The sequence below is a fragment of the Asterias amurensis genome, chromosome 9 (assembly GCF_032118995.1).
Source record: "Asterias amurensis chromosome 9, ASM3211899v1".
Classification (NCBI taxonomy): domain Eukaryota; kingdom Metazoa; phylum Echinodermata; class Asteroidea; order Forcipulatida; family Asteriidae; genus Asterias; species Asterias amurensis.
Genome location: NC_092656.1, coordinates 8,814,729 through 8,841,295, shown reverse-complemented (window position 1 = coordinate 8,841,295; position 26,567 = coordinate 8,814,729). Strand labels below are relative to the sequence as shown.

Genomic DNA, 26,567 nt, shown 5'->3' with positions numbered 1-26,567 from the left:
TTGGGGGGGAGGGGGTGTTAATGGTTACACTTTAACGACCCATCCCTTAATTGTACATGTGTGCTGGAACATGAAAACACATCCAGAGAGATCAGATAGCAGTGTCATGTAACATTATCCTATTCCTCTCCTACACTACATGTACTACAGTTTAAGTAATTTAATGCAACAACAAGTTTCTGTTGTTATAATTAACTGCAAAAATAAAATTGACTTTATTGTTGAACAAACTTAATTGCATTGGATGTGTGACACAGCAGTTCTCAGTTAAGCTGCAGTCATGGTAGTGTGTGATCTTTTGTAATGCTTCATAATAGTGAATCAACAAAATAGAGAGGTTGGTTTTTAGGCCTTTATACTGATGATATCGACAAAGAATTTTAAAGAATAAAATCCATGATGGATTTCTGTACACCCCAGGGTGGACGTGTGTTTGTTTGCACACACACACACACAAATAAAAACCCAAGTTCACAAAAAAAGCTTTCATAATGTATTGTAAGTTAAAAGGGAAATTGGGAGCTCCAATATGGGGGGAAATCCACAAGACAGTTTGGGATATGAATAGCTCAAAATTTACTGGACAGGATATTTTTGTACAAGACCAGTATAAATTTTTTTAAAGCTGGTTTTGCACATTATACCTGATCTTGGATCTAACTCTTATGCAAAACAAGCATGTACAGGTGTATGAAATACACCTGTAGCTTGAAAATCTGGTCATCTATTGACTCAAAGTTGTTCAAACTTTTTTTATTTATTTTTTTATTTTTTTATTAGAGATCTCCTAACATCACAAGGCCACTTCAAGGTGAGGGCCACTGAGGGCTACACTTAACTGGTTTGGGCTGTTGACCAAATCATTTTTCACCAGGGGCACAATGCTACCTACTCCTGGGGCTGAAACAGGGTATTCCCCTTCACAGTCTGTAAGGATACACCTCTTTGAATGCTTTTGTGACTTGACATTGGTGCGTACATAATGTATGTTGAAACTTGCCAAATAAGTTGTCTTAACAGTGGATATATACGTGTACCATGGATGGAGACCCGATCCACAAAAGCCATTCAGAAACCATACTTCCTGATACCTGATCAATACAAACATGAGTAACCATGGAAGACCCATTAGGTGAAATCTAATTGCATTTCCATAGTGCTGCTAAACATGTTAAAAGCACAAAATACTGATTTAAATATCTGCTAAGCGCAAATAAGCAGGGAATCAGTCACAGGTACCGCTTTCTGCTAAAGCAACATTAATTTGTGCTTAAAGGGTTATGATACCTTTGAATAAAATGTATCAAGTTTTTGGCCATGACATAAATTCCTATACTCACTGTGAATGAAGATGTTTGTAATATATTTTACCAGTAGAATTTTCAGCTTCGTTAGTCATCAAGTTTTTTTGAGAAAAATCACAGAGCAATGTTTTCAGTAGTGTCGCGTAAATACGTTGTACATAATGCTAAATGAATTTTCTCCTCTCAAGACATACATGTATTTAAATTTAAGGGAGGTTTTCTACCATCATTATCTTCAAACCGTTTACCATGTAAGTTAAATGTAAAATCTGTGGACATTGTGTTTTGTGTCGTACAAAAAGTACCCAAACCCTTAAGCAGCTCTATGAAAATGGACCCTGATCGTTTCAAAAGGGTTTTTCAGGCATAATATGAATCATGAATATAATAGGAAAACACAGTGGGAGGCCTTTGACTATGATGACAATGGGGTTGTGGGAAAAGTACGAATACTATTGTCAATCAGCCAAGTACCAAATGCACAGCAGGGCCCAATTTCATAGAGCTGCTAAGCACGAAAATTTGCTTAGCATGAATTTCTTCCATAATAAAAACAGGATTACCAACCAAATTTCCATTTGTTACATATTGCTTGTTACTGGTATTCAGATGTTGTTTGGTTATCCTGATAATTACATGGAAATTTGATTGGTAATCCTGTTTTTATCAAGGAAGAAATTTCATGCTAAGCAAATTTTTGTGCTTAGCAGCTCCATGATATTGGGCCCTGGGCAATAACTGAAGAAAGACTCTGCATGAGACCACAGGTTTTCTCGCACAGAAATTCCACTAGACCAGACTAATTTACAAAGCTGAGTACATTTCCTTCTCATTTTGTTTCATTTGTTGAACATTTAGTGGGACAAATCCTCCAAAGTAAACACGACAAAACACTAGACAATAGGACGTCTTGGTTGTAGCGTTGAGAGCATGAAACCACACACAAAAACAGGCTCCCATCTGATTCTTACTATGCATTAAAAAAATATACACATACGCAAAGCAACTCTTCATGTATTCAGTTTTTCATTAACTTTTTCCTCCTGCAAGTTTAGATCTAGTTCACACTTGACATCAAACGATATTCAGTGAGTTGATCGTATCTTACAGACAATTTTATCATATTTAAACACACAACTACAAGTTAGATTCCTTGTATTATCCATCTTTTTTGAACCACATGCTAGCGCAGAAAAATAATAAGTTAGAATGCTTGAAGGTGCTCGAATCCCAAAACTATCAGGAACTGTCTATTCAATATATGATGTTTACGTAATAAACCACACAGGAAACTGAGTGTGAGGTAAATTTTATTTACTCAATTTGATTTACCAAATCAGGATTTGAAACTGCGATCTCCAACATATTAATCCAGAGGTCACAGGTTCAAATCCCATTTTTCGTGAGTTTTTCTTTGTGCAATAAAAACAATTTTTTTAACCTTTTTAATGGTCTACCGTCTTGGTTTGTACCATAGATATCTCTAAATTTTCCACATCTCCACAAATCCCATTTTTCTTGAGTTTTTCTTTATGCAATAAAAACAATTTTGTTTACCTTTTTAATGGTCTTGGTCTGCACCGTGGAAATCTCTCCACTTTCCACATCTCCACGGAACTGCCTGATCCGCACATAAGGATCACTGAAACATAACAAGACGGCCACCATTAGAATAATAATAACAATAGCAAGTTCTTGATTAGTGCATTTTACAATAACTGTATCAATGCACTTTACATTATTGCTCAACTGTTAATGGGCCAATAACATTCCTTAAACCTTCTCAGCTCCCCTAGGGAGTCTTTTCATCTCTTTGATGGCAAGTTTGCCTCTCAGGCCTGTGTATGCTTCTTTTTAGAAGGGCAAGGGCATCAAGTCAATTTCCCCTGGTAAAGGGCACCCCGTTCAGGGGCACCAACGCAATGACTAGGGGGCATGATGGAGGCAATCACATTGTTGCCTCTGTGAAGTATCAGGCCTGGCCTTTCTTAAAAAAACCTGAAGGTGCAATGGGAAGATTTGAAGGGGCATCAAGGTCAAGACTTGGGGCAACAGAGGCCAAGGACTCTATATAATACACCGATCCATTAGGCTCCGCCCACGACGCACGTGTTCGAGCAAGATCACGTGAGCCCCTCCAATGCCATTCTGCACAACTCTGCCGCGCGCAACAAGCATCTGCGCACGTATGTCATACCTTATAGTGTCGGACTTTTGGTTGTGCAATGGGTTGTGTTTGGTCAATACGCAAAGGGGCGGAGCTTAATGGATCGGTCTATTCCAGGCTTCATGTACATGTAGTTACAGTTACATAATAACATAGAACCAGGCCTGATACTTCTTGGAGACAACAAAGGCGATTGCCTCCATTCCCCCTGGTTATTGCCTTGATGCCCTTGAAATGCTCCAGTAGAAATTAAAACTTTCCTCATAGGGTGACCTTTACAAAGGAGACAATTACTTTGTGCTCTCACCTTTTCAAAAACGAAGCATACAGGCATATGTACTTGAAAGTATCTCTTGACATGCACCCTTTAAATTTTGAAGTCAAACTTCAGTCCCAGACCCAGGCATTGAAAATAAACCTGAGTCACAAAGGTCGAGTCTGGGGCAAAAGTCCAGCGCAAAACAAAACAAACTTCCTTGAGATTGCCAAAACATTGGCTTCTGATGTTCAATGCAATCGGTGATGGTCTTTTGAAAAACACCATGACTCGCCAAGTTATACATTATCTTCCTGGGGTGTAACCATTATTGTTTCCAAGCTTTCGTTAACATTGTACATGTGCAGCGTTAACTAAACAGCAAGGGCAAGTCCAAAGGGTCAAGTCCATGCTTGACTCATGCCACCACCATGGTATATGTTTCTTACACATTTTAAATACAATGTACATTACACATTTTATTATTTTTTTTTAACCTCCTACTAAGTTTGGCCAAAGGACGCTGAATTGAAACAAGGTCTTTGGCATGTTTCCTCAGAGTTTGAGAGTTAATACCATAATGCTGCTGGGTTTGGAAGCGATATTAAAGCCAGTGGACACTATTGGTAATTGTCAAAGACTAGCCTTCACAGTTGGTGTATCTCATCATATGCATAAAATAACAAACCTGTGAAAATTTGAGCTCAATCGGTCATCGAACTTGCGAGATAATAATGAAAGAAAAAACACCCTTGTCACACGAAGTTCTGTGCGTTTAGATGGTTGATTTCGAGACCTCAAGTTCTAAACTTGAGGTTTCGAAATCAAATTCGTGGAAACTTACTTCTTTCTCGAAAACTATGGCACTTCAGAGGGAGCTGTTTCTCACAATGTTGTATACCATCAACCTCTCCCCATTGCTCGTCACCAAGAAAGGTTTTATGCTAATAATTATTTTGAGTAATTACCAATAGTGTCCACTGCCTTTAAGGGTGAGGAAGGATCCTGGTAAATCACTCAAGGGAGTTATGATAAGGTTTTAAATAATTACGTACCTTGCTCCGAATATATCTTTTTTGGCTAGAGACACGCCTTGCAGTATTTTCACTTTTAGAATTCTTAACTCTCCAGGGGATCGACCCTAAAACAACAAAGACATATGCTGTAAGTACATTAAAACTATTCGGCCTATCTTTTTGTTTAACCCCAAACAACATACAGACATTTAAAAGTGGTCAGACTTAACTTGATTAAATGAATGTAATCGCAAGTTTGTCAGTCTCAGACGGATCAATTATTTTAAAACAAGAATTTGATTATTTACAATGTTGCAAGTACATCAACACTAGGCCTGGGCGAATTATTCGAATATCCGGTTAATGGCGAATAGGTTTTCCTATCCGTAACCGCGAATGCCTTTTTTTTCTTAACCGGATATCCGCATAGGGCGCGAATACCTATTTACAAACCAGATAATTCTGTAATTACAACCGAGTAACCGGATATTTTTTAATATCCGAATATCCGCGGACGTCGGGCGACAACTGATATGAATGTTTTGTCTGAATCCTTATGAAACTTCTATTAAGACAGCATAAAACAGCATATATTAAGTATTTAACTATGCTCACCTCCGTGAAGAGTTAAAACAATGACATTTCTGACCTAATTTGTTCAAAGATTACAAAAGTTTTCCTTCACGTAGAGTCAATCACGATCAAAAGAAAAAGCAAATCGCCATCTTTAAATTAGATCCGGTAATTTTTATGAATGAACCGAGTGACACTGTCTAAAACTAATATCAATCCGCCCATAAGATCTCATTCACAAACGAACAGCGCCCTCTAGCAGCAAAAATAAATATTTTAATTTTTTTTTTAATTTGTTTTTTTTAAATAGCGCCCTCTAGCGGCAAAAAAAACTATTCGAATATCCGATTAATTTTGGATAGTTGGCCAGCGGTATCCGAATAACAAAATTTCACTATTCGCCCAGCACTAATCAACACCTTCGCTTTAAAACTAATACAAATAGTGTATCAATAAGACAATATCAAATATTTGCTTTAGTTGACATGAAAGTAAATCGGAGTTGTTTCACATATTGCACGTGTTCATACGTCAATGAAAACAAGATGTTTGTGATGAAAGCGTGGATCTGCCTAGCCGCCTTTTATTTTCTTGATTGAATATCACTCATGAATAAATTTGTTAATTTTTGACCCATCAAAATTGTTACATTTTGAGGCAGAAGAACGTAATATGAACAAAATTTCAGCTTCTTAAACCAGGTAAAAATGTGAACAAAAATTAAATTTGTATCGCATTGATTGTGGAGATGCTTTATTGTAGTTAGGACGTTAGTGCAGTGCAACAGAGAGTGTGTCATGTACGGTAATTCTCATGTACCACCAGGGCCCAATTTCATAGAGCTGCTCAGCACAAAAATTTGCTTAGCATTAAATTCTTCCTTGATAAAAACAGGATTACCAACCAAGTTTCCATTTGTTGCATATTGCTTGTTATTCAGCTGTTGTTTGCTTGTCCATGGATAAATTCAAGGATGAAATTTCACACTAAGCAAATTTTTTGTGCTTAGCAGCTCTGTGAAATTGGGCAAAGCAGCATGCCATCGAATAGAATTTAAAGAATAAGAAACAACATATTATATATAATCAATTTGTTTGTTTTGTATCTGGATCCACCCAATTTTGTATCTGAATCCAATCCAAACATAACATGCCAGATCACAGCATAGACAGAGATAATCATAATCAGATATAATAAAAATAATATTTATAAAATGGTGCAACCACTTTTTCACTCATTTTTTACAAGCATGAAAAGAGATCATTTCATATCAAATGAAAAAGTGGTGGCGCCGTGGATAGGGAAACTTTATCAAATTGAACCCCCACCGCCCCGCCCCCCCCCCCGCAAAAAAAAAATAAATAATAATATTTGATTTTGGTGACAGCAATAGTGTGGTGTGCGGTCACGATAACCTGGATGTGGCGAGGGGTTGGGTAGGTAGGCATGGTTGGTAGGTAGGGTCGGGAGGAAAGGATGTGATTGCCTATCCAAATGCATTGAATAGTGAGTGAGTAATGAAAATGGCAAATTAATTATCAACTTCACTCAGCAGTCTTTTTTTTTGACATACGAAATTGTAATCTATATATATCATGGCACTTACCGAATCCTCGGGAAGTCCTAGAATTGTTGCCATAAACTGCTATTGAGTGTTACACAGTTTAAGTTGAAAAGTAGGAAGGAAATAATTGTTTGTTTACAACAGCCAGCGCATGACTTCCTAGGTTGACGATAAGCTCTCGTTGGTTTGTGTGCAAGTTCGCGAACTTTTTGGAGGCATACATAAGTCGCTGGTCCTCGTTTTGATACGATAAACCTAATTGAAAACTGAGTTACCAGCGAATACTTGGGAGTTGACCCTGGGGTACGCGCAGCAGAAAGCCTCCTATCTGATTAGTGCGAGATGGCGTCAGGGAGCCCGACTCATACGTCAGAGAGTTCTAAAAATAAATAATTTCCCCTGGAAAAGTTGACAAACCGATTACCATATAATTATTGAAAGAGTTCCAAGTTTTGTTTAGGTTGTATAATTTGGAAAAGGTACAATATACATTGGCTCAATTATATAGGTTTATTGAATTTGAAGGTTTTCTGGCAGTAAAGTATTTAAATATAACGCCATAGCCTAATATTAATACATCGCGGCCATTTCCAACAAATAAAATGGCGACGCAATGGATGAACGCAATTTACAGCGACAATTTCACCGTAAATAAAACACGAGTCCTCTTGGAATTGGCAAATATGAGCCACGTCAACCACCGGTTCTTTTTAGAACCAACACCACTCAAAAGATGGTGCAACCGCAAATAAACAATCCATATAAGCCTACTCTCATGCAATTTCAAAACCTATCCATGGATGAGCACGTGGTCACATGGCCTACTACAATTTGTATAGGGCAAGTCACACATTGGCACTTAATGGTACTTATACAAGAAATGAAGAGCTAGAAGTAGTTTCTTGGGGCCTGAACTTTACCGTTGTTTATGCTGGGAACGCAATTTTGTGCAACAATGTTTCTTTCATTATTCACTTGCAACTTCGATAAAAGACCACTAATTGAGTTTCACAGATTTGTTATTTTTATGGTATAAGTGAGAATACTGGTGTGACATTACCAGACCAGTGCCTTTAATCTATAGTGAATAATATAGAAAGGTGTAGGCCACGAGCAGTCCTTTTCATACTACGTACGGCAATAATTGTTCCCCCTTTTGGGCTTGACACTAAAGGAACGTCGATTTGTTTGTTTTCCCTTGATTTAGCACAGCGCCGTCTTTTCCATAGTTCAGCCAATTGTAAACTTATAAAAAGAATATCGAGTTATATGTAGGCCTACTTTTGTATCGTCAAAAAAATTCTCCGTGGGTTATGATATTTGAGTAAATTATTGTATGGTTAAAAACCAAATTACTTATTATGATACCCGATGCAAACAAGTTCGAACCTTCTACCTAGCCTATGTTGACGTTGACTGTGTGGCTTTTTTTCCAACACTAACTCACTGGAAAGTACTGGGCCCAATTTCATAGAGCTACTACGCACAACAATTTGCTAAGCAAAAACAGCGGATTAACGCGGGAACAAAAATTCCTACTGATCCAGGTGTTGTTTTCTTATCCTTCGGAAAATTGAAATTTGGTTGGGCCTGTTTTTATTAAGGCAAAAATTTCATGTTAAGCAAAATTGTTGTGCTTAGCAGCTCTATGAAAATGGGCCCGGATTTAGGCCTAATGCATGGTGCATGCTACACTGGTGTAAAAGGGTAAAACACAAAATAGAGCAGGCCGGGAGTTCTGCCGTCTCAAACTGTCCAATTGTATTGAAAAAAAAGGTACTAGAATAATAAGACAGCGTTAAAAAAAAACCTATAAAAAATAAATAATAATAATATTGTATTGATTTTTGCTGAAATCGTTTTCCTTATATCGGTTCACAATATATGTGCTATACCTCACATTGGCTTCCCCCATATAAGGGGGTTATCCTGTTTCTTTATTTACGTGTTTATGTCCCTTATACTGTATATTTTATGTAATTTTTATAAATCGTTCATGTTTTATGAATACGACCCATTATTTTTCCGAGCTTTGTTCATGACGGTGACGGGCACTCGAACGACTAAAAGTAGGCCTAGGCCTATTAGCTAAATAATTGAATTAAAAAATCTGAATGAGATGAAATTTCTTCATATCTTCAAAATCTATAGTAGGCCCTTGGGTTCTAATCTGGGTAGTCCACGTCTCGGGCTTATATTTATAAAGCAATTTTTGAAGCAATGTTTATGAAAGAACAATAGCTTTGTGCAAGTGCTAACTTTTGAAATCTTCACACAATAATAATAATGGGATCGGATAAAACGAGGCATGATGATGGACTGTGTTTCTTATATAGCGCCCTCATAAGTTCAGTAGATTTTCAGAGATTCATGTGCGTTGTCAAAGTATGAAGTTACCTAAATCGCAGAAACTTTATTTTATTTCTTCCTGCTGGACACCTTTTTGCGCAGCCAATACAGCTGAAAATTAAATGGTATGTTATTGGAATAGTATAAATCAAAAATTTGACATTCAATGTCCTCAAGTGGTGCGCTAAATGGTAGCAAAACTGATTCTGAAATCGACATCCGAGTTATAAACCCTCATTCGTTGCAACAACACACGTTACGTACATTGTACTGCGTATTGCGGTGAGGTCATAGCCATCTACGTGTGGTGTGCACACACTACACTCGACCATTGAAAGTAGCCGGAAGAAAAGCACCCACTGTGCACCGTGTGTTTCCCCGGCCTAGCTAGCTAGCTCACGAGGCCGTGCGGCCGGGGCAAGCTTCTCGTTCTGTGTGGCATTGTCCGCCGGTGTTTGTGTGTAACGCCGGGCATTTGCATACATTGACCGGCTAGCTAGATCTTGTAGTTCTCTATTTTGGATGAGTTTCACTTGCTATGGAGTGCCCACATCTGGTGAACAGTGTGAAACAGGGAGTTGCTGCTTTACCGGTCACTAGAAAAACCAATAATGGAGAGATTTTGACAACTTGGGTTTGTGCAGGTAAGTAAACATTTTGTTGTGTTTCTTTCTCGGATCTTAGTTTGCATCTTAATTTTTGCACCATTAAGATATTTTATGGCTCATCATACAAAAAATATGTTGATGTACAAAATTAAACCTCTTGAAATTGAGTCTTACTTTAAGCCATTGGACCCTTTCGGTAAACAGTATTGTCCAAGGCCCACACTTCGTGTATCACAACTTCTATATCAAATAACGGATCGATCCCAAATAACAAACCTGTGACATTTGGGCTAAATCGGTCATCGGAGTCGGGAGAAACTAACGGGAAAACCCACCCTTGTATCCGCGCGTTTCGCCGTGTCATGACATGTGTTTAAAATAAATCCGTAATTCTCGTTAACGAGAATTGATATTGTTTTACTGTTTTCTCAAAAAGTAAAGCATTTCAATATTCATGGAATAATATTTCAAGAGAAGTATTTCACCACTACCTTCTGTAAACCCTGTAAGTTATTTGTAAATCTGTGAATTTTTTTTTTTTTTTCTGTACCGAAAGGGTCCAATGGCTTTAACAATTACTTTTAATTAACATTTTTATTAATTTAAAACTATGATTTTTATATGAAAGGGAAACATTTCCATATCCCCTTTTTCATTCATTATTATACGCCCCCTATGAAAAAAATTAGTAATTTACATCAAAGAGATATTCCTTTTGGTCGAAATGGGTAAAAAAGCGATGGCAGGATCGTAAATGTTTAAAAAAAAATAAAAAAACTTAAATTTCTTCATTGTTTTCTCTCTTCATGTTATGCTCTGATGAGAGCATTGAGACCAGGGCCCAATTTCATGGCTCTGCTTATTGCCGAATTTTGCGCTTACAATCACCGAGCCCCGCTTATATGCAGGCGCCGAATTTCTGTGCTAGCCTTGTAAGATCCCTAGTATGTGGCGTACGCACGCGCAAAAGAAGCCAAAATTCGTCGCTAACCTGTGAAATACGCTTGCCGTAAGCACATAATTCCCTGCATCTGTAAGCGCCGATTTTGTGCTTACGGTAAGCAGAGCCATGAAATTGGGCCCTGATCCAGCTGCCAACAGTAAATGCTGAACACAACAATTATTGTCTTTATTTTGTTGTCTACTTCCCAACAGGTTGCAGGTCCAGCAAAAGTCCCTGGATGTGTTTATCATGTGGCATCATCGCTTGTGGACGGTAAAAAAAATATTATTTAAAAAAATGTTTTATGTTTACATTATCTGGCATGATAGTCTTCCATCTTTCTGAGTGTGACCTTGTTGACCCTGAACAGGCCTGACATTTCATCGTTGAGAGGGCTTGGGCCATTTTCATTTTGTGGAGGGCACTTATGCTGTAAAAGTCTATGGAACACCTTTGAAGGGGCACTAAGGCCAATACCAGGGACAATGGAGACAATGGCCACTGTGGCCCTAGTGTAATTTCATGCCTGCTAGGAAAAATCAATAAAATTGTGATTAAATGGACAGCCTACACCATGTCGGTCAGCCCTTGTATGTACTCAATAAAGTGTAATAACAAAAATGTGATTTACGATTGTACAAGGACAAATTCACTAGTAAATTTTTCTTTGTACAACCCCAAACCACATGTTCATACTTTTTCCCATGGGCTAAATATAATACAGCCTGTATTATCCCTGCATGAAGAAAGCCTGTGAGTATTTTATCTTACATTGGTGTGGGGTAAAACATAAACCAATAATGGAGCAATAGCTGGTCTCAGTATACACAGGATTTCTACCGTGGCAAGGTTCTCCCCATGCACAAGCTAGTGCATTAGCCTGATGCGCACGAATGCGTATTTCAAATTTTACTTTCAATTTCACATAAACAAAACTTCATTTTTGGGTAATGTTTTTTTCTTTCTTTCTGTTCCAGGTATGTCAACGGCCACGCCAAGAAACATTTTGAAGAGTGTCAACACAGTGTATGCATCAATTGTGAAAACCTAAGTGTTTTTTGGTAATGATCTTTTTTGAAATCTTTAGTGAAGCTTTTCTAATAAGCCATTTTGAGATATGGTGTACACATTCATATGAAACTATTGGGTTTGGGTAAATTTGGTTGTATACCCCAAACCAAACAGTGCACTCCTATAGTGTCTGCCATAACTAAAAAAGGGTTACAGACCCCTTGCATTTTAACGCAAAATGCTACAAGGACGCTGAGGTCGTGCACATTTGTTATGCACACAGAACAGTTATCGTCCAATGATTTGCCTCTTTTGAACTCAGTGGAGGTGATTTTTTGGCTGAGTGATTTAGAGCATCAAACTCGGGTTCCATAGGCCCGAGTGTGGAATCGAATCCTGGTTGTGACACTTTTTCGCCAAGGGAATCAACTATAATTCCTTTTCATCACCCAGGAGTAATAGGTTACCGATGAGGGCAGACAGTTAAGACTTAAATTTTACAAATGCTTAGCACAGAAAAATTTTGCTTAGCAGAGAAAGGTTACCTGCCGAAATGCCCTGTTATGTATACAGTTTATGACTGGTTCCCAGTAAAAACTGGCTGAGCAGAAAACAATTGCTAAGCATCATTCTCTGCTTAACCAACTAGGAGATTGTGCCCAAGGCAATAGGCAGACTGTGAAATTATGTATACAGCAATTACCAATTGTGTTTCTGTTTATGTTTGACTTTCTCAGCTACGAATGTGATGAGTTTGTCGTGAATGACACAAAAGCTGGGGCAGTCCAACAAATCAGGCAGATCTTGCAAGACATAGCTAGGTAAGTGATTCCATCTATTCAGTTGGTAACATAATATACACTTGAGATACGGGCCTAGTTTGGGCCAAGATGCAGCTGTCCAAAGCTGTTTAGGTGTATTTTTTTTTTAAGTCGCTTAATTCTTCATTCTAGGGACAATATTTAGATGAGGCATAATAAGCTGAGCAAACTAACTTGTTTTCACTGTTTTGTTTTTGTAGTGCTCAACTTGATAACAAACGACTAAAAAATTCCAAAGATCATGTCAGCGATGGAGACGAGGAAGGACCACCAAAGAAAAAACTAGCCACTAATAATGTAAGAAAACTAGCCACACATAATGTAAGGAATAAATAATACTTCAAGGTTTGCATGATAAAAAGACAACAACTAAAGAATTTTTTGGTAAACCCCATGTAGTTTTATCTCTCTTTTGAGTAATGATGGTTCCAAAATGAACCAGGGCCCAATTTTCTTGGTTTATCGCCGAATTCTGCCCTTTTCATTACCACTCTCCACTTACTGTGCAAGCGCAAAATTTCTGCGCTAGCTGTGAAAGTAAAAAATGCCTGATAAGGTGGAGTCCAACACGCAAAAGCAAAGGTTGAATCCCTGCTACATTACTTCAAAGGGTGTAATTTCCAACAACGTTTATAATATCAAAAGCTCTTCAGCACTTATTACTAAGTAAGTTTTTATGCTAACAATTATTTTGAGTAATTACCATTAGTGTCCAGTGCCTTTAATCAGGCCCTTGTGGTGTTTGGTTTTTGAGTGTTTCCTTTTCCTCCATTCAGACGAAACCTTCCATTCCTGGTCTAAGAAACCTGGGCAACACGTGTTTCATGAATGCAGTACTTCAGTCCCTCAGGTGAGTGCAAAGGGAAAACTTTGAGATGAAGTAAAAGAAAAAGTGTTTAGGTTCAGTCATTAGCCCTTTTTGAATCCACGGCTTTAGCTTTGTATTTGGCTTCAGGCTTCTGTTCTCTCGTCTGACATCCTGAGCACGAACGCGAGGCCCCAATGAATAAAACGCTCCAACCGCGAAGTTAGATTATTTATTTCTCATCAAATATGACATTTCAGACAGAAATATTTCAAGGGATGTTCTCTACTATCATCATAATTGGACCTTGTAAGTTTTATGTAAATCTGAAACTTCACGATTTTTGTTTCTTACCAATTCTGTAACGTTCCTTTAAAAATAAACTGGATGTACACTCAAAGTCAATGGACACCATGATATGATGTTGTTGCATGTTCATGTTCATGCAGAGTGGACCAGTGGTCCAGCAGGACTTGCAATCACAAGGTTGTTGGTTCAAATCTCCAAGCTAACCACTGATTTCTTCATTGACTAGAATAAGTACTGTCGAATTAAGTAAGACAGTTCTCTAAGAACAAACTCTCCCTGGCAAGTAGATACACACATGGTGTAACCGCAAACCAAATATTGATACCTCACCATGCAATGCCTCAAATCCTATAAACTGTCGACTTATTACTGAAACACAACTTTTTGACTTTTGCATTCATAATAATAGACGTCAAACCAATGTTTGTATGAGGACTTAATAGTGCGACAACCTTATTTGATAAGAAGTTGGAAGGTTCTTACTGGGATAACACTTCTTAGTGTAGTTCTTTGTTGTTATCGCTCTTTTGACAGCCTGATGAAAATTTTCTTCTAACCACCTCTCTTGTTTTTTTCCTCTTTCTGTCTACAGTAACATACACCAGTTTTGCTGCTACTTCAAAGATCTGCCGGCTGTCGAGTTGAGGAATGGCAAGTCGGCTGGCAAGCGAATCTACAACACAAGAAACCTCAAACATGACGATGTGTAAGTATTGGTAGATTGAAAACAGATTGAGGATTCCTCAGGCGATTGCCTCTGTGCCCCATGGTCATTGCCATGGTGCCCAGTGGTGCCCTTGCCCTTTCAAAAACCAAGCATAGTAACAACTTCTTAATAACAAGTTCTTACATAGCGCATTTCACAATAAACGTATCAATGCGCATACAGACCTGTATACCTTTGCAAAGTATACCTTTAGTTTTTGGAACCTTTCGATTATTTTAGTCCTATAAGATATATGCAGCCCATTTTTAAGTTATCAAACCCAAGTTCTAAAAACTGGGCGGACAAAATCTGAGGAAATTTGGCAATTTCACAGCCATTTATTTCAGGTCATGTCACAAATGTTTTGCAACAATGACATGTTTGCACCTTTTTGTTCGATAGATCTCTTGTGGAAGAGGTGAGGAAGACGCTGTGTGCTCTGTGGCAGGGTGGACAGTCCGCAATCTCTCCAGACTCGCTCTTCTCCGTCATGTGGAAAATCTTTCCAAGATTCAGGTAGGAAAATGGGAAGAGGCAAATGACTAACTCTTGATCTAATTATCAATTCAAAACTTAAATAATATTTAATATTTATACCATTAATTTCACAGGACCCTGTTGTGAACCCAATCCCTTTATTCCTGTTGACCCTAAATATCCTCATATCTTATTAAAAAAAAGCAATTCCTGAAGAAACCAACAAAAACTGAAATCTATGCATTGACGATTGTTGCCGGGAGTCGTGCAAGTGTTGCTGGACTCTGCTTTAAGGAGAAGTGCCAGTTAACATCTGTCATCTTACTCTGGAGGGTACCATGTCCTCACTCACATCTGGCACTCAAAAACAGCAGGGCCCAGTTTCAAGCACAAAAACTTGCTAAGCAGAGAATAGTATTGCTTAGCAGAAACAGGTTACCGGCCAAAATTACTTAAAGTTTGCATTGTTGTGGCTGGTGCCCCACTTATTTTTGCTTAGATACAAAAATATTAAGCGTTTCATAAACGTTGTAACTACATGTATCATTATTATCTACACACTTGAAGAGGTTACCAACAGCAGGACGCCCACGAGTTCATGCGTTATCTTCTAGACAGACTACACACTGAGCTGCAAGGTACCCTGTGGCCTGGTAACCCAAGACGACAGACGAACGGAACCAGTACTATAGTGACTTTCATGTTCGGCGGCCTGCTACTCAGTCAGGTCCATTGTGTTGTGTGTGAAAGCTTCTACAAGAAGATTGATCCATTCCTAGGTGAGTCCATGATTATATTTCAAACTGTTTTGTTTCTTTTCGTAGTATGGAAATGTTTGCAGTAACACCATGTAATGATTTTCTCTAAATGAGTTGGGGTGGTTTTGAAAAGAACCATTGGTTTCAACTTGACGTTTCGATCAGTATGCTCTGATCGATCAGTATGCTCTGATCGTCTTCTAGAGAAAGCTCTTTTCCTGTTACTCATTTCCAGCATTCTTCTTCTTGCAAATGATGTGCACAGCCTATAGTTTTAGGTTAAAAGCACTGGACACCTTTGGTAGTTGTCAAAGACAAGTATTCTCACTTAGTGTATCCCTACATATGCATAAAATAACAAATCTCTGAAAATTTTTACTAAATTGGTCAACACAGATGCAAGAGAATAATGAAAGAAAAACACCCTTGTTTTTTGCACAAATTTCTGTGCTTTCAGATGCATAATAAAAGGCTTCAGGCCTTTTATTTTTGGATTGAGAAATTACCTCTTATTCAGAAACTTTCAGAGGGAGTCGTTTCTCACATTTTGTACACTCTCTCTTGCTCATTACCTAGGAAGTTTGTGTGCTAACAATTATTTTTGAGTAATTACCAATAGTGTCCAGTGCCTTTAAGGAGAGACACTCAAGCCAGGGTAGTATCGGTTACTGATACCATAAATGGTTAAGGCGCCATTATGAGTAGTCGATGTTAAAAATTTTCTTTCGCTTATTTACAGATGTATCGCTAGATATACCCCAGCGTTTCAGGTCTAGAAGCAAGTCAAAAGATGGATCACGGCTATGCCGGATACAAGGTAAGAGCCCCGACGCACACTGTCATCATCTTTTAAGTAGCACTCCACAGTATCGACGTCACTTTTGCTAAAAATATCTGGTTGTCAGACAAACATCCCACACCTCATTATTACACAACTCATGCGGTCATGGCATCAGCCATCTAACCACAGTAGAGTCTAGCCTGGTCTAGACTGGCATCTCAGTGACTATTTGAATGAGATCTCCTAGGTTCTGATTAAAGACACTGGACACTATTGGTAATTGTCAAAGGCCAGTCTTCCCAACATATGCATAAAATAACAAACCTGTGAAAATTTGAGCTCGATTGGTCATCGGAGTTGCAAGATGAAAGAAACAACACCCTTGTCACACAAAGTTGTGTGCTTGATTTCGAGACCTCAAATTCTAAACTTGAGGTCTCGAAATCAAATTCGTGGAAAAATTACTTCTTTCTCGAAAACTACGCCTCTTGAGAGGGAGCCGTTTCTCACAATGCTTTATACTATCAACCTCTCCCATTACTCGTTACCAAGTGAGGTTTTATGCTGATAATTGTTTTGAGTAATTACCAATAGTGTCCACTGCCTTTATAGAGTCAGTGGCTTGCAACTCTACGTTTTGGTCATTATGATCTGGTGTTCTTTAGATGATGGTAAGTTTTAGCTAACTATCAAGTTGCCATGTCCTTGGTTCGATTCTCTTCAGATTGTCTACAGAGCTTCACTGAGGTTGAGGAGCTTGCCGAGTCTGAGCATTACATGTGTACAAACTGCCAGAAGAGACAACCCTCCACAAAGAAGTTCTGGTTTCGCAAGTTGCCTAATGTAAGTGTTCAAGCTTATTCCCAAATCAAATCAAATCAAATCAATCAACATTTATTTCCATACAAACACAATATACAAATACAAACAATAGGATTTTACAAGACTGAAAACTGTATGGAGGCATGGCCCATTAAAGCAAAAGCTTGTAGGCTGGGATGCCTTTGCAAAACACTATTCTAGAATCCTGTAAGAAATTTATTTGTGTATGACCCTGTTTGAAATATTGTGGGTGCGTTCGAATAGCTTCCATGGGTCTACCCCACGGTGCTCACACGAGTGAGCCCCTGACAAGAGCTAAACGAACGACCACTCTTCCTCTCGTGGTGTCGTCATGCACCTCGATCCCGTTCCACAAGCAGGGCACTTGGGGCTGACCCTGGTGAGCCCCTGTAATGACATCAAAGCTATTCGAACGTACCGGGGGCAGACCGGGGTTGACGCGGGGAAGCTAATGGAACGCACCCCGATGTACTCATGAACTGTTTTCATTGTAGGTACTGTGCATGCACATCAAGCGATTTCAATGGACCGGTTTCCTACGGAGTAAGATTGATGTCTTTGTTCAGTTTCCACTCAGGGGTCTTGATCTAAGGCCATACATACTCAAACCAGAGGTAAGTTCACACCAGTAGGAATGAACCATAGAGTTATATATAACAGGCATGTAACTCATCCAAGGTTTTCTGTGTTTATGAAATGGAAATTCGCCGCTACAAAAAAACTCAGGCTGCTACAAAAAAACTCAGTGTCACGGAGACTCAAGTTATCCCTGTTCAGAACACCTACACTATTTTTTGCACAGTCTGGCTCGGTAGTGTTTTTACTGCTTTTTGTTTAAGGGAAGTGAATCAGACACTGTGAGGGCCAAATACGGGGCTACGACACGATTCTCATCGTACATTGTACCTTCTACACTATTTTTTGTACAGTCTGGCTCTGTAGTGTTTTTATTGCTTGTTGTAAAAGGTGATGCGGGAGGAACCAGACAAAAAGGGCCCAATTCAGTACACCCAATCAATTTTTCCAATGAGTTGCATGCCTAGTATAAGAAATATAGGGCGCACTGGTGATGCCGCTTGCACAAACGCAACGGGACCGCAATTAGACATGCGCGTCATTTTTTAAGATGCACGTTGTACTTGAACATGAAGTACACATCGGTGTATGTATGATAAAATACACGCTATGCGGTCTAAAAAAAAATTACAAAATGGACGCATGCCAGGCCACATAACTAGGCCAGTGCAGCTTATAATAATAATAATAATAATAAAACCAGTAGTTCTTATATATAACTCTATGGGATGAACACTATTTTGGTATGGTGCCTTATCACCATAGAAGTGAAAAGAAAAAAAAATTCTGCCTCATTGAAAAGAATATTCCATTGTTAAACTCATGAAAAGATTTGCACCATTGCACTCATAAACATTCAGTACTTGTATAATATATGTTATATCTGGAGAAGAATATTATGAAATAAAATTTGAGTTTAATTGAATTCAATTGAAATCGAATTGAATGGAATGAATATCAAGAGGTTTATTGTTGTTTATTTTTTCTTTTTGTAAATAGGAATCGCCAGACAGCGAGAGTACAATTTATGATCTCAAAGCTGTGGTAATTCATCAAGGATCTGGGTAAGACTCTAAGATTTGTTAACACTTTTAAACCTTCTTAGGCTTGGTGATGTTATACAGCGACAGTTGACTTGAGCCTGGTTCATACTTCTTGCGAAGGCTTTGTGCAAAGCAAATTTCTTTGCGCCACAACTGGAAAGGGAGCACGTACCGATTATTGTGTAACAAAAATTTGCTTCCCATTTGCAGGAAGCATGAACGGGGCTTCACTATTTGAAATTATTTTGAGATATATATATTTGTTTCTGCTTTTGCCCCTAAATTGTAGAACAAGGTGGCTGTGTGCTTTCAGAGAGACAGCGTTTACTGCAACCTTGCAGCACCAACTCAAAACTTATCTATTTCCCAGCCTATAATCTGTTTGTCATAATATGCTTTATTCTTTGTTTGCCGTTTTTCCATTCCATATCTCTCCATACATGTATCTCTCAAGGCTTCGTAATGAATAATTTTGCTAAATATTTCTCCCCCCCCCCCTTTTTCATTTGTGTATCTCTTTTTAATATATGTATTTTGTGGAGTAATTTTAAGTAGGGTTTTAAAGTTTGCATGGTGGAAGCATAACTAAAAGTGGTTTACGGTAACACCATGTGAACATCTGTTTTGAGTAGTGGTGCTTCTGAAAAGAACCAGTGGTTAACAACTCAATAAATTCAGAGTAATTTTGTATGCCTTTTTTATCTTTTGTAAGCAAAGATCGTTGTTTGTATTATGTTAATATTTAGCTTTTATTTAAGTAATAGGTAAAAAATTGATAGGTAATAATAAAAAATCTAAATAACTAAAATAATATCTTTAAATTCTGTTGTTGATAGTGATGTACTCCGTTCTCTTGTAGAGTGCCGTATAAATTATTTGAATTATTTTTTAGTAAAAGGCACTCTTTGGTTTCACAACCGAAAAATGTATAATAAGAAATTAATTAGGTTGATTAGAACAAAAGGTTGTAAGAATAGTTGAGGCTTTCTAATTTCAAGTTATTTCTTGCCATTGATTGGTCATGTATATGATTTAAATAGCACATTCCTCTGATCTACCACAATCAAATATGATGTAGTTTACAATTCAAACATTCTGTTCACAAAGTTTGTAATAAGTAAGTAAGATCTTTTGTGAATAGTTGTTCTGCTTGACATTTCATTCATTGTGCTCTGACAGTCTTCTGTATTTGTTTTATTTTCAGTGCTGGGTGTGGTCACTACGTTGCCTTCGCTAAGAATGACGGTAAGAACCAAAGTTATTTCTTTCAATCTGTAGAACTGGAAAAACTTTGGTTGAATTGATGCTATTACATGTGCATTGATATTACCGCAATCGGATATCTGGAGCTTTGAATATATTACAAGGAAAATGGGCTAGTCCAGTGGACCTCTTATTAAGAGTCTACTGTACATGGCTGTAATATACCTGCAAGTTTACTATTTATAGTTAATTCTTATCTTATTTTCCACACCGTGCAAAGCTTACAATTCCATCAATTTTTAAAAGGGTATTGAGACCTTTTGAAGATCAAATTTTTTGCCATGACATGAATCCTACTCGCTGTGAATGAAGCTGTGTGTAATATAATTTACCTATAGAAGTTTCAGCTTCATTAGTGAAGTGAAAATCACAGAGTGATGTTTTTAGGAGAGTTGCGTAAATCCGTTGAACAATTATTTTTCAACAATTTCTTTTACGTGCTTCCCCGAAACTACATCAGCTCAGCAAGTCATTTTTTTAAGGGAAGCTTTCTGCCATCATTATCTCTAAACTGTGTATAGTGTTAGTTTAATATAAACCTGTGGAAGTTTGTGTTCTGGCATAAGTACCCAAACCCTTAAAGTTTCGTTAGATTATTCACTAATTATTACAATTTCTCACTCTGCTTTTAACAGGTCAGTGGTTTTGCTTCAACGACACGAGCGTATCTCCAGTTCAGGAGGCGGCGGTGACGCGTTGCAAGGCGTACATCCTCTACTACATCCGCCGCAAGGCAACGCAAGACGACTGTTTCCAACTGGTCACCTCTCTACAGGAGGAATTGTTAACGGAGCCCAGCGCAAGCCCAAGCCCCAGTAGTACTGCTAGCTAGATAGATTTTTTTTTAAACCTCAAAGAGCATTATGTAAAATCACCGGTAATTGACAGAAAATCACTGACAAAAGTTTTGGCCGCGCGAGCTGTGCAAAGTGTTGCTGGGGACTTGCTCATTCATACTGTTTTTCCCCAAGTGGGATGGGAGTAAATTTGACGAATTAAGGGCTTGACAAAAGTTTTGACTGCGAGCTGTGCAAAGTGTTTTGCTGGGGACTTCCTCACTCGTACCCTTTTTCCCAAGTCAGAGTAAATTTCCCGAATTCATGGATTCTTGATTCTTGATCCGGCTGGTGTGTAGTTGCCGTGCTCCATTTTAAGCCATAATACGATCGACACTGGTTTTTTTTTTTAAATCACAGAATCACCATATTTGCTTCACATTTGTAGCTATGGACGCTCAGTGGGTTAAGGACTTGCATGGTGTGGTTTAGCTGGTCGTTTGACCCCTCTTAACAGTTCAATATATTCACTGATGATAGTCACTGTTGACATTAATTTATATGGTTCACACACAAGCCTTATAAAATTACCGAGCATCTTGTGTTTTTTTTTTCTTCTCATCCCTTTGACCCCAACGGTATCACCCTCCCTTCTTGAGGTCCCTGAAATGCCCTCTCTAAACACATAGCTCATTGTGCTGTGTACAGTCAACCCTGGTTATGAAGAGCACTGTTTTACATGCACTGGACACTATTGGTAATTACTCAAAATAATTGTTAGCATCAACACTTACTTGGTAACAAGCAATGGAGAGCTGTTGATAGTATAAAACATTGTGAAAAAAAGCTCCCTCTGAAGTAACACGATTTTAGAGAAAGAAGTAATTTTCCACGAATTTGATTTTTTGAGGTCCCGAAATCAAGCATCTGAAAGCACACATTTTCATGTGACAAGGGTGTTTTTTCTTCCATGATTATCTCGCAACTTTGATGAGTAATTGAGCTCAAATTTTTGCAGGTTTGTTATTTTGTGCATACGTGTATGTTGAGATACACCAAGTGAGAAGACTGGTCTTTGACAATTACCAATAGTGTCCAGTGTCTTCACGAGGTTCTGCTTCTAACGAGTGCATTCTGAAGCCTGTAATCTCATGACATGATCCCTAAAACATGGTTTGAATTTTGATCAGGGAAATTGAAATATCTGTCCCTTCATCCTATGTTATAAATTTAAAGACTCTGCTAGGGTCAGTCCGTCAAAACATTAACTATTTTATTGGTTAAAAAAAAAAAAAGGTAATTTAAATCAAACTTTTAAGATGTACGTCAGCATTGTTGTATAATTTAGGAACGCAGTAGGGACTCATTAGACTGGGGTTGGCAGATGCCCGGTATTAAGAATAAGTGTATTTTGCTTTGGTTATAGCTAAGCCTGGCTACATCCGGCTATGGCTGCATAAGCTATGGCTACAGCTACCCCTTGCTACATCTGCTATGGCTACATAAGCTGAAGCTCTCAGCTGAAGCCTTAATTTCGTAAAAAAAATAAACCTCCGTGGTCGACTTCGGTTTGGGATAAAAAGCAGCTGGTTGGGTGTACAGTTTTGTTTGTTTGAAGCAAATCACCCAGAATTTAATTTAATATTGACAAAATATTTCTAGCTGGTGCTTTTTACTTTTCTTTTTATGATTTTTGTTTTTATAAAGCGTTTAGAAAATGCCCTTATTTTTTAATTTGGCCCTTATGACATGTATTATGCCTTTTATGAATGGATTGGTTTAAAAACTTTATTGTGTAAATCTTGGCTGTCTTAAACATTGCTCACAAATATAATTTATGGGCAACTGGTGAAACATTTTTGCACGTAATGAACCAAAGTTAATTTCAGGACTACGACCCCCATTTATCACTTTTTGGAGACCTTTTTGAGATATGGCGAACACAGAGCTACAACACTATAAGGTTTGGGAAAATTTTGTGTATAAACCAAAGAGAACACTCCTATCTTACAGAATCAAATATTTGTGTAGAAGACATTTTGAAGGTGCGTGAGCTTTTGGGAGAGGGAAAGCCCTACATGCCAAGGTCAAAATAATGTAGGGACTTGAAACACTGTGTGGACTTACATACGTCCACACAGTGTTATTTACAATGTTGAAGAATAGTGTTGAAGAAAGTTGTACAGAACAAAGGAATGTCCACAAAACACAGAGCTGTGTTCCCTTGTTGGGTCTTTTACACATTGGACCCCCACAAGGAAATTCTTCGGAAAAATAAACAATATAACAAATGCGCAACCCCACAAAATACAGTTCTGGCACCCACGACTCGTATTTCTAAATGATTGACTCGGAGTGTTTGTGTCTCAATTTCATGAACCTTTCATTGGTAAGCTTATGCTTCGGTTTTAACTTAACCATGGACATAACAATTTGTGTCAGTTTCATAATCAATGGATTGTATTGCATTATCATGCAGAAGCTGTAACGGTTACTTTACTCCTTTGCAAGCAAGTTTACTGTCAAGCTTGCATGCCTTTTTGCCTTGTGTACCATAAGCGATTAGCATTAAAAGAAATTATGTTAAGGGAGTGTGCATTAAGCAAAAACATACGGACTTAATAATTTCATGGCTTCTGCTTACCGCTGGAGTCTGCCATTACAGTCACCATTCTCCGCTAACAAGGTATCGTAAATTGTCTGTGCTAGTTTTTGTAAGTGAAGACATGCTTTAGTAACAATTTTTCAAAATGCATAATGCGAGATTTATAGTCTGAACACCCCTGAATTGAAATTAATAGTTGCACATGCAATATCACAGTCATTAATGTAACCTATATTTATTTCAAATTTAACTAAAATGAGTATGACAAAATTATACCAAAATCACTTTTTGTTGTAGAGTTTGTGTTCATTAACACCCTTGAAAGAGGCAAGGGGGGTAAGGTTTGCTTGGTGCGTTAAGCGCTCACCTCTCACCAAGGTGACCCTGGTTGATACCTGGCCAGGGCCAGTTGTGTGTTGGTTCTCTGCTGTGCCACAAGGGTTTTCCAGACCATCTGGTTTTCCTCCCTCGGGGGGAAAAATCAAACACTTTGATTTCTGGCTGTGCTCCGCATGGTCATATTGGGTTTATGTGGCTGGCCTTGCATGCCTGCTTCTCTAACATGTTGTAGCAACATTCTTCGCAATTCAGCTCATAGCTGCGAGTAAAGATGATTAGCCTCCCAAATTATTATTATTATTATTGTTATAAGACATATTTTAATATTTCTATTTTCTCAATCACATTATACACACTGCAGCTCATATGCCATGATATCCTAAGCTGGACTATTCCACTCATTCTGGAGGGGGTGTCAATCATGGGACAATGATTTGGTTAGAAGAGGACAGGGCAAATTTCTGCTAGCATCCTTTGTGTGTAAAATCGTGGTCAAATCGACTCTGTCAAATTGTCAATAGGAGATCAACCAAATTATACATTAATTTATGAATTAAGCACACAAATACCGAATCACCTCAGATTTGTTGTAATCCCAGGCAATACTGGTCATTTATAAATAAATAAATCATTGTAAAATTTCAAAACAAACCCTTACAGGAAAATACTTGTCAGTTCGTGCATGCTTTGCATTACAATGGTCCTAAACAGGTTCCTCGATTGAGGGAATTAAATCCATCGATAAATAAACAACTAAAATTTATTTTGTAATTGGCTTTTCTTCTTTTTTTGGATGGAGAAAAAACAACTTGAAAAAAAAGTATTTGTACTGGGGAAAATGTGTCTTGGACTTTAAAGAAAAAATTATCACATTTTTTGCCTGTATATATTTTTTACATTGATGTAAATGTACGTAGCGTTAGTAACCTAGCTTCTTCTGAAGTCGTCTTAGAAATGCACCCATTGTGGTGTGGGTATTAGAAGTAGTTCTTTAGTTTTGCCGTCGGCACAAAATGGCAATTAGTGAAAAAGTGTACAAACCATGTCACTACCGCAGTGCAAAAAAAAACGGAGGAAGACAAGAGATTAAATTGGCTCAAAAATTATCGCCAATGAAGTTTTGTTATTTTACAAGTGAGTTGTAACAATTATAAAATAAGTTAATAAAAATTAAAAAACTTCGAAAAGGAAAGACTTGGCAAGGTCCTGATCATTATTTTCTTTGTAGCAGGAGATTTATTTTTTATCACAAACAGCATTAGGCAAGTCTTGAGAATATGGTTAATCCAAGAACACTATAAATTACGTTTTCCATGAAGGCTTCTATTAAGGTTAAATGTTCTAATTCAACTGCTCTGTTATACAACTACTGTTTGGTTTTTTTGTTCTAAAAATTGTTACAACTTTAACTAGCTGGAACCTCCTATCTCTTTGACTAGCGTATGAAACGCCCCTTATTTTATGCCAAAGCTTGTTGTGCATAGATTTCCTGGTACTAAAATGTTATATATGCAACTTACCTTTTACTTAACAAGATGTGGGACCATACTTTTCATCTAAAAAATAAAAAAATATGTAAAAAAATAAAATAAAAAAAAAGAACAGGTGCCATACTCTTATGGTACACTGAAGTCTTGGGTATTCCTTTGTGGTATTAAAGGCTGGACACGAATGGTAATTACTCAAAATAGTTATTAGCATAAAAACACACTTTGGAACGAGCAATGAAGCTGCTGATAGTGTAAAACATTGTGAAAAACGGCTCCCTCTGAAGTAACAGTTTTTGAGAAAGAGGCAATTTCTCACTCGAATAATAAACGACTTCAGCATTGAACATTATTATGCATCTGAAAGCAAACACATTAAGTGCAACTATGGGTTTTTTCCCATTCATTATTCTGCAACTTTTCACAGGTTTGTTATTTGATGTTGCGATACGCCAAGTAAGAAGACTTGTCTTTGACAGTTACCAAACTGTCCAGTGCCCATAACTTTCAAAATGAAAATGGCCCATGCTCCCTCAAAGATTAAATTCCTGGCCTGTGAATTAATCCGGCCATTAACTTTCTTTTCTTTTTCGTTTTCGGAGGTCCCTTTGGAAAGTATAAGCAGTTTTCAAAACAGCTTATATTATTTTCAGCTTATATTATTTTCTCACATTTTCAAAACTCATAAAATATATTAAAGGAATGTATAGACAAACCAATGTTTGTGCTGGTATCCTGTCACACCAGCCAAATATGATCTGCATGCAATCTGAGGTGCCTTTGGATTTGTCATAGGGGATCGGAGGGGCCCGGGTAGAACACTGTATTAAATCAAACTAACATTAAAATTTCCAGATGCGCGAATCTAAATAATTTAACCCCCGAAAATATGCGCAGAAAAGTTCATTAAAGACACACTCCCTTTCATGTATAACCTGTTGACTAATAACAATTAACACTATAATGTACGGTACTGTTATGTCCCTATGCTAAATGACATATGTGTGTGATGAGACTAAATGTAATATTACTTTGTATTTAGGGTAAACCATTTTACTGTCATTATCTGTTGGGGTGTGGGAGGGGGTTGACAACTGGGACAGTGGCGTGATCTGTGCATATTAAAACAAAAGTGGTTAAACACTAGCCAGCCATATAAGCTGTACAATGTAAACTATTGTGTTCTG

The 26,567-nt window shown here is 37.8% G+C and overlaps 2 protein-coding genes across 3 annotated transcripts in view; one reads left to right on the top strand and one right to left on the bottom strand.

Annotated features, from left to right (window-relative positions):
• Positions 1-7,065, bottom strand: part of LOC139941412 (E3 ubiquitin-protein ligase NEDD4-like) — a 34,007-nt gene extending 26,942 nt beyond the window's left edge. For both annotated transcript variants that reach the window (XM_071937888.1, XM_071937889.1), the window contains exons 1-3: positions 6,923-7,065; positions 4,783-4,868; positions 2,862-2,946 (exon numbers count right to left, since the gene is read on the bottom strand). In XM_071937888.1, coding sequence (XP_071793989.1) covers positions 2,862-2,946; positions 4,783-4,868; positions 6,923-6,955 — 204 coding nt within the window. In that variant the 5' untranslated portion in view covers positions 6,956-7,065. The remainder of the gene's footprint in view (positions 1-2,861; positions 2,947-4,782; positions 4,869-6,922) is intronic.
• Positions 7,066-9,258: 2,193 nt separating this feature from the next.
• Positions 9,259-26,526, top strand: LOC139941582 (ubiquitin carboxyl-terminal hydrolase 3-like). Its single transcript, XM_071938149.1, has 15 exons — positions 9,259-9,873; positions 10,993-11,053; positions 11,758-11,841; positions 12,529-12,612; positions 12,813-12,909; positions 13,389-13,462; positions 14,319-14,432; positions 14,835-14,948; positions 15,477-15,688; positions 16,407-16,484; positions 17,173-17,291; positions 17,786-17,905; positions 18,867-18,931; positions 20,115-20,155; positions 20,809-26,526. The coding sequence occupies exons 1-15, from the start codon at positions 9,768-9,770 to the stop codon at positions 21,003-21,005; spliced, it is 1,566 nt and encodes a 521-aa protein (XP_071794250.1). The 5' UTR covers positions 9,259-9,767; the 3' UTR covers positions 21,006-26,526.
• Positions 26,527-26,567: the final 41 nt, after the last annotated feature.

Excerpts from the sequence above, each read along its gene's own strand:
- LOC139941582 (XM_071938149.1), top strand. The coding sequence starts at position 9,768 with ATGGAGTGCCCACATCTGGTGAACAGTGTGAAACAGGGAGTTGCTGCT. Across the intron at positions 9,874-10,992 it reads GACAACTTGGGTTTGTGCAG|GTTGCAGGTCCAGCAAAAGT; the intron begins GTAAGTAAACAT and ends ACTTCCCAACAG. Across the intron at positions 17,292-17,785 it reads GGTTTCGCAAGTTGCCTAAT|GTACTGTGCATGCACATCAA; the intron begins GTAAGTGTTCAA and ends TTTTCATTGTAG.